Here is an 11,846-nt window from a genome sequence, read left to right as displayed (position 1 = left end):
AACATAGTGGAGCATTTAGCAGCTAAAGAGACAGAGATTTTCCTCAGGAGTTGGTTGAGACCAAAACCGGAGCTAAAAGGAGAGTGAATATTGGACTAACATTCATGAGCACGGTATGCTCCACCTTGTTGTCTTTGTTTCAGACTGCCACACAGCAGACACATTATTTTCTACATGTAAATGCTGTCTTTCTGTAAAAGACTTTCCAGCTTCACTGCAAACTGATTTGGTTAATGTTCGCACACATCTCAACCCTTCAAAATGACCCGTCCTGCCTTTCAGCCGAGTGGTGAACCAGTGAACACATGTTGTATCTACATAGTTTTTAAGACCCCAAAAATGTTGCTATGAAAAGTTACATTTTTGTATGTTTTCTATTCTGAGCCGGAGAAACTCACACAAATATGGACCAAACATGGGAGTGCCCTCATTTAGATGATCAGTGTAGTTTTTTCTAAAGTTTCATCAACACCTGATATTATCAGTCCAGGATTTTATCAAATGTATATGTTTTCCTCTGGACTGTAGTGATAATGTATATCTACATTTTGTGTACTGTTGATACATTGAACAAATATTTTGTTTTAAATTAATCTGCATTTGTTCAAAACGCAAGACACATTTGCATTTGTGCATTTGGGAGGACTACCAAAGCCCAAAGCACGGCTAGATGAGATTTGTATGGCTTCAGGCTAAACTGATTAAATTAGCGTTGCACCACTGAAATAGTAAATGCTTAAAGAGTAATGGTCCCACATTTTAAGACTTTAATAGAAATTAGAAGTCTAACAAATTATACAATCAACTGTGTGTTGTTTGGATTATCTTGTCAAGTAACTACACTTTATATTACTGCTTAAAATCTAGTATTACTTGGTAAAAAGTACATAATAATAATAATGCATAATAAAATTAAGTTGACTTTACATCTGCATTTACTTTTTACGTACTAAAAATGAAGTAGTTTGTACTGACACTAGTCTTGCTTGAACTACATGATAATCTGATGTAGATATCTAAGTGTAGTATTGTTGTCCAGTTTCAGATAAGTTGTTTTACTTCTATTTTAAAGAATTTGAGTATTTGCTAGAGGAGACTGAAGATGTAAAATACCTGCTCATTGCTTTAACAACTTGTAAAAAGCACATTCCCTGAGGCACCTGGTTACTTCAGCTGAAGTATCGAACTAATGAACAAAATAAAGTATTGAGTCATTATCCCCTGTGCATTAGCATTTTATGAGTGAGTTTCTAAAATAACTTTATAATGTGGCTAGAAAATAGCAAATGAATGTGTGTCATCTGTACTATTTAACATTTTCTCCTACAAAAAAATATGGTTCATAATGAATCGCCCCAGCACACACTTAAGACAAAAACACAGAGAACATCGCGTGTTTACTCCATGAATGATGCTTCCTCTCTGTGCCCTGAAAACATCCCAACAACAAATGTCCACTGTGCATAACACGCATAACTTTCTCTGAGCTGCGTATGAACTAAAGGTTACAGAGTTTGAAAATGAAGGAGTGCGGCACAGAGACAGAGAGAGGTGCCTTTTCAATGCTCACCAAAGCCATTGACAGAGTAACATGGCAATGCGACCTAAAATAGACCGTTCAATTATCCACTCCATTAGCCCCCCGAAATGAACAAGAGAGCGAGAAATAAACAACGGTAGCAGAAAGAGGTGGGGACGGGGTCGTTGGCTTGTGTTATTCAATTAATTGATTTACATAATCCTCAGAAATAGAGAACGAGACGATGTAGTGAAGGGCGGGAGAGAGGAGGGGAGGTTAACTGGGAGGAAAACAGATAGAGAGAAAGAAAGAGAGATGGAAAAGCAAAGCAGAGAAGAGAAAGAAAGGGAGTGAATTTAGGGATGTTCTGTACTATTTGTGCCCCTCAAATTGAGCGTGAAATTGCAATGTGTTGTTGGGGAGTCTGTCATTAATTTAGTTAGCAGGAGAAGAGATAGTAGAAGGAGAGAGACATACAAAGAGGGGCGATCTGTTTTTCACAGAACACACAGTTTTCAGACATTTTCGGTAATTACAGATTTGAGAAATAATGAGCAATTTCAGTTCCAAAAAACATTGAGGATGTCACAAAACAATAATTGGAAATGGGACAGTTTGGGAAAATAAGTTTAGACTGAGCTCGGTGTGAAGCAACAGCCCCACAGTGAGGTGAAAAGAAGCATTTGGTGAACTCTTGGTTCTGTATTGATTCCATATTGAAGTAGCTCTACCTCAGATTCCTCACCTGCTAATTCAGCTCAACAAGTTCACATTTCCATCCCTGAGTTATAAGTAAAAGCTGATGGTGGTGCATCAGCACAACTCTGATCCTCATTTAAGAGCTGTTTGCACTGCTCTGTGTCAGAGACAAAACTCTTGCACAACCATGTCTCTACTATATACTCCTGTCAGTCATTTATCAACAAAGTGAGTGGAAGGATGGTGCCAGCCAAAAGAAGGCAGATACTATACGTACTAATGTCCAGTTCTGCCCTCTGCCTCTAATTAATTTTTCTTGTTATTGTTGAGAATCAAATGCATGGCTAAAAGTATAGTTTGATCAGCGCCGATGGTATGAGATGATATACACTTCCTGTCTGCTAAGTAGGCGTGCACTTACGTATTTATATATGTTTTGCTAACATTGGACATTTACACAGCTAACAAACATGTTAAGCATTATGAAAAGTAGTTAGCTATGGCTATGCAAACGTTAGTTGATGTTAGCTTAATATGTTGATACAGTTTGACTAACGCTAACGAGCTTTGTTGCCAGAATTCACAAATCAGACAAATTGGTCTGGAACAAGTAAACTTTCTCCTGATTTGTCCATCTTTAAAATGCCATTTTAGTGTCAGAATCTTCGGAAGATATGTGGCTTGTGAAAAATGGATGCAATATTTAATTTGATGACTATGGGGCAAAAGAATTGGTCATAATCTGTCTTCACATTCACTTCTCCTATTTGGAGTGAATAGACTCAGACCTGTAGCTAATCTCGGCACGGCAGTGGCAAAACCCATGTGACACAGTTACAGGAAATTGACCCTCAGTGTCTCCTTTCTAAAATGTCTCTGTTATAGATATATTGCACCATACAAGTGTTCCACATAGCCCTTACCAAAATACAATAAATCCTGTGTTTCTGTACTGTCCCTCTCAGTTAATAGTCTAAATGCTGAAAGTACAAAATATTTGCTAAACCTGGCTGTTCTTATTCTCCTCTGCAGGATCCTTCCTTTGCCCTGAAGGCTTAGTTGGAACCTGTTGTGTAGAGGGTGAGTAGGGTCAATGAGGATGCGCTCAGCTTTACTCAGAATGAGATCTTTACACAGCTGAGCAGCTGACATCTGGTCACACCCAATGACCCTACTCGCCATCAGGCCCGGTTCTACACTGAATGGGGGGGCAGTAAGAGATGTTGGCTGGTCACCAACAACTAATGTTAATATCAGTGTTCTTTAGGACTGTAAGCTATAATGTAGCTCCAAACAAGTAGCACAGGCAGGCTGTGTTCAGTATTTGGGGCATTCCACAAGGATATGGAGCAGCTAGCCTGCGGGTGAAAAGTAACCAGCCCCCCCGGAAAATAATTTGTCTGTAGAAGTCCAAATTTGGTGAACTCTGGCAGATGCTAATGTCCCTGTTTTATCATATGCACTGATCTTGTCTACCCGATTGTAATCATGTAGTGAATTATTGTAAAAGAGAATTAGGCTTCTAAACCATGTATAAAATATTTGCCATGGAAAACATATATATATATACTTGATCATATTACTGCAGGAAGTTGCATTGCATCATATTTTATTTTTAAAACATGATTTGGGGAATATGTTTCCTTTATTGGTCAATTGCAAAATAAGTTTTAGAGGGCCAAACGAATATAAGTAAAACATGCTATTTTGAAGTGGAATTTTTATGATTGGTTTAATCCTCAAAGGACAAAATAAAATACTTTTTATTTTATTTCTTATTTGTGGTGAAGGGCGGTTCCATGCTCATGCTGAGAACCGCTCTCTCTCCCCATCCTAATCTTGAGCTGCACCCTGTCTTCATCTTGGTTAACCACCAAACATGCAAATCCAGCCAAAAGACAGGAGGCTCTGTAGGACAGCCTTGTCAGCAATCCACATTAAAACTGGACAATTTTGGAAAGAAGAACATTTGCTGTTGCAGTTTTCTTACCTTTGTAGTAGCGGAATATGGGAGGCGATTAGCCTAGCTTAGCATAAAGAATGCAAACAGGGGAAAACAGCTAGCCTAGCCTCCTGGAAAATAATTCCTTCAAGCACCTCTCATGATAACTAATTAACATGATTTACCATATATTCCAAAATGTTGAGCTATTTCTTTCAAGCAAAGCTGGACAAATATATTGAATAATTATTTTAGATATTCATTACTTTAGCACATTTAAGTGCATTTTGTGTTCCACGAGAGTTTACTGGACTAAGCTAATATTAAAGAATTATTTAAGAGACATAGACTTTGCTTTTTCCCTAAAGTGAGATAAGAACATTGATGTCAACCTCATATTAGTACCTTTACTGTGAGAACACTTCTGGATTCTGTACAGTCCACTGCACCCAGCTGTTGTTTGTCAGGAAATAGTTACAGCACGTAATTCTATTTATAACCTCAAATTGTTGTTTCTTACATTCTTACACTCCTTAGAGTTTAAACAAATGAGACATTAGGCTTTAATTAGTCAGGTGTATTTTATCTGTTTGGAGAGAGCCAGGTTAGCATTTCGCTCTTTAAGCCTTTATGCTAAGCTAGGCTAACCGCATTCTGACTGTGAAGAGTGACGATCCTCTTTTATCATGCCACAGTAATTACTTACAGCTATGCCTATGTAAAGAGCAAGAGACTAGGAGACTAAGATACAAAAACATACACAACTGGAGTAAACCGCATTACTGACAACAACAGGAACACATTCACTTTGCACAGATTTCCACATAACACCAACCACATGTTGATCATTCTGAATGACATCCCTGTCTAAGTCTCTTCTTCAATTCAATTCCATTCAACGGGGCTTTATTGGCCTGAAAGTTTCAAAAAAACAATGTTTCCAAAAGCATCAAAATACAAAAGAACACAACTTCCTCTGTTCATCTTAACTTTGTCTCCATGTCTCTCTCTCCCAGCCTACATTGATGACTTGGCACGTAGCGTAGAGCAGAGCAGACGTTTGATCATCGTTTTGACTCCAGAGTTCGTCGCCAAACGAGGTTGGAGCATCTTTCAGATAGAGACACGCCTCCACTCCATGCTGGTAACCGGGGAGATCAAGGTATGATTGGGGAAGTAAACAAGAAATACAAATCTGAGAGACAGACAGACATGTGACAGCAACATTTCTTGCTTGATGACATTACTTCATGTTGGAGGAAGTTGTGAAGTATGCACAATAAGGAGAGTCCTCTACCTCTGTGTTTCTTTCCAGGTGATCATGATAGAGTGTGCAGACCTGAAGAATGTCATAAACTACCAAGAGGTGGAAGCACTTAAACATACAATCAAGGTATTCAGAGAGAGGGTTGAGTAAAGGGAGGGTGCGATCTAAATGGTGTCATTACCCACCGGGAGAAATAATAACAGTCTCTTCTTCTCTCCTCAGGTTTTATCCATCATCAAGTGGAGGGGTGCTAAGAGCAATGAGCTGTCATCTAAGTTTTGGAAACAGGTTGTCTACGAGATGCCTGCAAAACGCAGAGAGACGTTGTCCAGACGCCAGGTACGCTGCCTTTAACCAGAGGTGGAAGAAGTACTCGGATCTTTTGCATTAGTAAAAGCAGTAACACCACAGGGTAGGAATACTGTAACAAGTTAAAGTCCTGCATTAGACATCTTACTTCAGTAAAAGTACAAAAGTATTAACATGAAAATATACTTAAAGAACCAAAAGTAAAAGTACTCTTGCAGAACTGGATTATAATTATTAATGCATTAACACTATAATGTTGCAGCTGGTAAATAGTTTACTAGTTTATACACTGCTGGATATTTTAATCTGCAATAATTACTCATAATTTACTGGTTGACTATATTTTGTAATAATATACTGAATCTGCAAAGAAACTAAAGTTATCAAATAAATGTAATGGAGTAAAAAATTGAATATTTCCCTCTAAGATGTAGCAGAGTAAAAGTATTAAGTAATACAAAATGGAAATACTCAAGTAAAGTACAAGTACCTCAAAATGACTTAGTTACTTGAGCAGATGTATTAACAAAAGTCTAAAAGAAAATGTGCATATTTGTTATAATTATGTACACACTGACACTAAAAACTACACTAATACATTAACCAAAATAAATACTAGTAGGACAGTGCAATATTGCTTTTTGCTAAACCCAATTGTGTCATAAGTATAAAATATTATAAATATATAAATAATATGAACTAAAGCCCAATCCCCTCTACTCATGCACCATACATGTGGAGAAAGGCAGAACAACACTGTGTCCAATGCATGTCCAAGAGCTTAAAAACTCATCTGTGGAAATGTAGTCAGCACATTTACTTATGCTCCCTTGGGCTGCATACACACACAACAAACAGATGGCCTTTGAAATGTCTGCTAAATACAGGTAATGTATGAAAATTGGAATCATAATAAGGGAAAATGTGTACATGTTTACCATGTGTTAACACCTCAGGTGGTGTATGACCTGATTAGCAAAGATGTTCTCCTGCTGCTTGGCACTGGAGAATAATCACTGAGAAACAAATATAGAGTGAACTATATAACTGGAACACATGGGTGGAAATGTTTACTCTTCATTCATCCAGTTGAGAACAGTGCTGTTGTAACTTACATAGCTCAACAATAACACATAAAACAACCCCAACTTTCAGTGCTTTGTGACTTTAAGTAGACACACATTGACATCTGATAGTCTGCAGTCATTCATGCTTGGACAAACTGGTATAACACAATGTAGCGAGAAGAGGCGAAGAAGAGGTCAAGTGCTTCTTCAATTTATGGGCCAAGGAACACACTTCCTAACTTCTTGAAAAATGGCACAAGAACTCTGAAGAATCCATGCCATCCATCATGCTCAGCAACATACACTGAATGGCAATCAGCTGTGTTTTGACACCCCCAAACCATGGAGGATGACTTTTTATGGACTGCCTGAATCCATGGGACTTTAATCTGCCCTCGTTCACTTGAAATTGGACAGTGGTAAATGAACTAAATACATAAATGCAACACTGTGAACTTTAGCGAAATAGTTTCAGACCAAAGGAAACAAATAAAGGCCATGATTTCATCCTTTATGTATTTTCTAAACTTCTGGCTTTGATCAGCTGTTCTATCTCTCTCAACGTTATTTTCTATACATGTGCTATACACATGATATAACCTGTACTGATATGACCTGTGTTTGAAGACACTATATATGGTATAAGGTATCACCTCCTGCACAGGGAACTTGAATTTCTACATTAAGTTTAAATGTCCATGAATTCTCAAACATCAATATAAATCTACGCAGTGAAAGCTATATAACTGTGTTTCTATGATGACAGGTGATGGACTCCGGTGAACAGGGCCTCTTTGGTGACCTACAGACCACCGTCTCCACCATTGCCATGACAACCACCTCCGCCTCCTTGGCGCCCCCTAATGACAGTCGCCATGGACATCATCAGGTCAGTTGCTGCATGTGTGTCACTTCAAAATGATGTTGTTACTCAGTCTTGGTGTTTCCAAAACCAATGGTGTCATGTAGTGATGACGAGTAATTCAAACACACATACAGATGCACACAGATCCACCGTTTACATGTCAAGCTTTCACAGGAACATTCAAGGACATGGACACTCATATGCATAATCTACTGTAATATTGTAAACAACCCATTTTGAATGTTTTGTTTTAGTTTGTTTTAAAGATGTGTTTCCCCGTGGTGTGTGCAGCAGGGGTATTTTCACAGTTTGGTTCCCCCCCACCCCACCAAAAATAGTCTACTGTATATCTAAAGAATAAATAGAAAAGAAAATGCAAATGTGCGCAGGCTCGTGGTATGTCAATTGAAATGTAATGGTTACAATGATACACATGGATTATCTTATTTAAAAGTGCTTTGGTCCAACTATTTTAAAAAGACCAATTACGTGCCTCTGGACATAAGTACTTTCCGGCTCCCAGTGCAGCTACACTGGCTGCACTGCCTATATTTCCACCACTCTCTGACAAGACATGGAAAAGATCCACTGTGGAGTTCACCTGGTGGTCATACTTACCGTAATTATTCTATCATTCTATTTTTTTTTTTACTTAAGAACCTTTTAGAAAAAGATGTTTTCAACATAACTTTACAGAGTTCATGTTTTTATCGTCCCTTGTTTTCACAGTTCATCCAGTAACTAAAGTAAGGTGTTCGCATAAAAAAGAAGGTTTAATTACCTCTTGGATTAATATTTAAGGTGATGAAAAATTTACAGAAAGTCATGTTATCTCCCTACAGGTTGCCTTGGCGACGGAGATCCCCGACTACAACCAGATGACATTGCCGCTGGGAGGCAGCCACACTGCCACAGCAGCCCAAATGAGGCATTTCTGCCGCAGCTATGAGTTCCAGCTTCCCCCACCGCCTTCCTCCCTGTCGCCTCCCCTCCCACCTCCCTCCACCGTGCAGTTCTCCACTCTGGGCCCCGGGGGGCGCCACGTCTATTGCAACATCCCTATGACATTGTTGAACGGACAGGTGGGAGAAAAGACAGGACAACTTATTGTTTTATGCAGTTCCTAGTTTCTAGCATCCATTTATGCAGTTCCAAGTTTCTAGCATCCAACATCAACACAGTGTATCCTTTTCTAGAATGTACATGCTGTGTTTATGTGCATGTCTTATTGTATTAAAAATAAAACCCCTCTTTTCTCCCCAGGGGTTCAGAGCTGTTTACTGGGGAACAAGAGGTCTGTTTGGATAAAAACAACTGTAGAAAGAAAATAGTATCTTCATATTATCCAACCTAAAATATGTATTTATTTTTAACAGACTGGGAAATAGCTGTCATATGCAATAAAGTTGTCATATATGAGGCATGCCATAGTACTGTTTATACTGTAGAATGCCTGTGTTTCCTCTTTTTAATTGTAGATTTTTACTATGAGTTGTGGTCTGGGGGAGATTCTTTCTGATCACTGTTGTGCTGTGTTTTTCCCAGGTGCCTCAGAGCAGTACGCTTGGGAAGAAACCAGAACTCCACCTGAACAGCACCTTTGTACCACTCACCAGCAGAGAACTAAGCTCTGACATCTGGTAGAGGGACTTCTCAACTGGTATTGGATTACAGACCGGTTTACAGACTGCTCTTACACTGGCTTTGGAAAAGGATTAGACTGGTTGGTCGACTGATTTTCATCGGGTCTTTGGACTGTGTACGGCCTTGGTTTTCAGGAGGGACTGCTTGAGGACTGCCTGCAGACTTCTTTTAGGACACTTCATCCCACGCTGTGAACAAAGGACTGCTTGAAGACTGTATAAGCCTTGGATTCACAATGCTTGAATATACTGGCTGCCGACTGCTTACAGACGGATTAATTCATAAAACTGAGAGTACGCTAGTTTTGGACATACCAACTAGGTACAGACTGATACAAACTGGTATGTAAGCTATGTAGCCATGACCATTGGAGAGGAGCGCTACTATACAACATGACTGGTCATACAAACTTTACTGGTGCAGAGAGTTTGTAGACAGTTATGGACCCGTCGATGTAATGAACTGGAAAAGCAATTAAAAGGTCCAGAATACTCAAACAATGGTAATCACAAACAGGAGTGCTCCCTTTGTTGAATAAGCTACCAAGTCGGACCTCAGAGCACAAAAAAAGCAAGTATCTTGAATTGCCGTCTGCTCACACATCAGCTGTGTACCCAGTAAACAAGTTGATTTGTCAACTGCTTAACTACTCGGAAATATCAGTCGACTGAAAAACAAAAGTAGCGTAATCTCGGAATGCCAGTCGATCTTCTACTTAGCTGAGTTCTCAGTAAATCCATCTACCTGTTGACTCTGTGGCTTGTCAGTAAACAAGGCAAAATTCAAGCAATGATTTTGGAATACCAGTCCACCTTAAAACAACATGTCAACCTCTTGAAAAACAATTCCTGGCTAGCTAGCTAGCTACCTGGTTTGGTTCTTAGAAGCTAAAATGGTTGACCTAAAATAACTGGATTCCAGCAAGAATGTCAAGATAAGAAGTGATGCATGGAGCAATTACTAAACTTAATTACTGAGAAAGCACAGTTAGCAGGTGTACATGGAAACATAGCTAGTTGTTAAGACTAACTGACTTAAAGGCTAGTTATTTCTTGAGCTAAAAGGCACCAGGAGACTGCAAACCAGCCAGCTCACCTTGTAACCCAGTAATCAGCAAGTAGTCAACTCATCAAGAGGTGAACTGGCCTAGAGGTGACATACCAACCGTTACCACCAAGCTAAAAGCGCAAAAGACTTGGCTCTTTCTATTTGCATGACCACCCATTTAGATACAAAAAAATAATCAAATAAATATAGATAAAAGAGTAAATGACACAACCATTTCTCGCAGCCTCTTTTAATACGGAGGAGAATAAACGTTTTTGTTGATACAGTATTGTTTTCTGTCCGGCCATGAAGAAATGATAGAAACTGATAAAGGGAAGGGAAAAAAAGGAGGTGTCCCTCCAAAAACTTTTTTTTTTCTTTTATGGAATTTATGCTTTTAGAAGGTTGGTAAGCATTTTAACCTTAAGTCTTTGTTTTTAATGTTTGTTACAATAAACTCTGTACAGCTTCCATAATTTATGCATAGACATATACATGACAGTGATTTATTCCCTACAATTTCTGTTAACTCCCACATTATGTGTGAGACCCAGAGCCTCTTTATGCTTTCATTCTGTTCTTATTTTCATTAGTGGGTGGATGGTGATGGATGGATGGATGGTGATGGATGGATGGATGGTGGTGGATGGATGGATGGATGGTGGTGGATGGATGGTGGTCAATGGATGGATGGGTAGATTGGTGGATGAATGGATGGATCGGTGGATGGGTGGGTCGATGGATGGATGCTCCCGGCAGTACAACCCCCCTGCTAACGGACTGATGTTTTAAACCTGATACTGGAAATGAGACCACTACCAGTCAGCCAAGGGGGCTTCACTGCATACAGAGCCGGACTCCAAGCTGAACCACATTTGTCTGTGTGAGCTTTAAGAAACCAAGATTACTACCATAATATTTAAGCAAAGTGAATAATGTTTTGAATTTACACAAAGGTACTGTCATTGTCTTAATAGAACCAATGAATTATGGATATTTGAGATTGTTTGATACAATTATTAATTATTTGAGTTGTTATATTCGATGGCAATATACAGTATAGTGGTTGTCTTTTGATTTCTGCTAATTTCTTTGACTATTCTTTGGATATATTGGTTGAAATAATTTAACTGAGAGCAAATAAAAATGATATGAGTTGTTTTATACATCTTGGATGCCTGTCGTCTGACGCAACTGTTATTTCTTCTTCCTTCTTCTTCTCCTTCCCTACTTTTCGTTTGTCTATTGTCTGTTGTCTGTTTCTTTCTTTACCAGACTGTGTGCAAGCTGTTTCCTCATCCTTTCTTTTATTTGTCATCTTGCTTCTGTGTACTGCTCCTCCCATACTCGTTCTCTTTAACATTAACCTCCGAGCCCATTTCCTCTTCTCCCACAGTGATTTTGAATTCCCTAATAATTCTGTTGGTCGTATTGATGGCATTGTAAAACCTTCTGGACAGATTAGGGGAAATAGACTTAGGCTCTTA

The 11,846-nt window shown here is 38.9% G+C and overlaps 1 protein-coding gene across 3 annotated transcripts in view; it reads left to right on the top strand.

Annotated features, from left to right (window-relative positions):
• il1rapl2 (interleukin 1 receptor accessory protein-like 2) overlaps window positions 1-11,520 on the top strand; it is a 384,719-nt gene extending 373,199 nt beyond the window's left edge. For 2 of the 3 annotated variants that reach the window (XM_029441637.1, XM_029441638.1), the window contains 6 exons: window positions 5,177-5,322; window positions 5,476-5,553; window positions 5,650-5,766; window positions 7,570-7,692; window positions 8,511-8,750; window positions 9,214-11,520. In XM_029441637.1, coding sequence (XP_029297497.1) covers window positions 5,177-5,322; window positions 5,476-5,553; window positions 5,650-5,766; window positions 7,570-7,692; window positions 8,511-8,750; window positions 9,214-9,312 — 803 coding nt within the window. In that variant the 3' untranslated portion in view covers window positions 9,313-11,520. Of the gene's footprint in view, window positions 1-5,176; window positions 5,323-5,475; window positions 5,554-5,649; window positions 5,767-7,569; window positions 7,693-8,510; window positions 8,751-8,931; window positions 8,963-9,213 lie in introns of all 3 variants that reach the window. The other variant, XM_029441639.1, reaches the window with a different exon arrangement.
• The last annotated feature ends 326 nt before the right edge of the window (window positions 11,521-11,846 follow it).

This window comes from Cottoperca gobio, chromosome 10 (genome assembly GCF_900634415.1).
Source record: "Cottoperca gobio chromosome 10, fCotGob3.1, whole genome shotgun sequence".
Classification (NCBI taxonomy): domain Eukaryota; kingdom Metazoa; phylum Chordata; class Actinopteri; order Perciformes; family Bovichtidae; genus Cottoperca; species Cottoperca gobio.
This window is presented reverse-complemented; position numbering and strand designations above follow the sequence as displayed.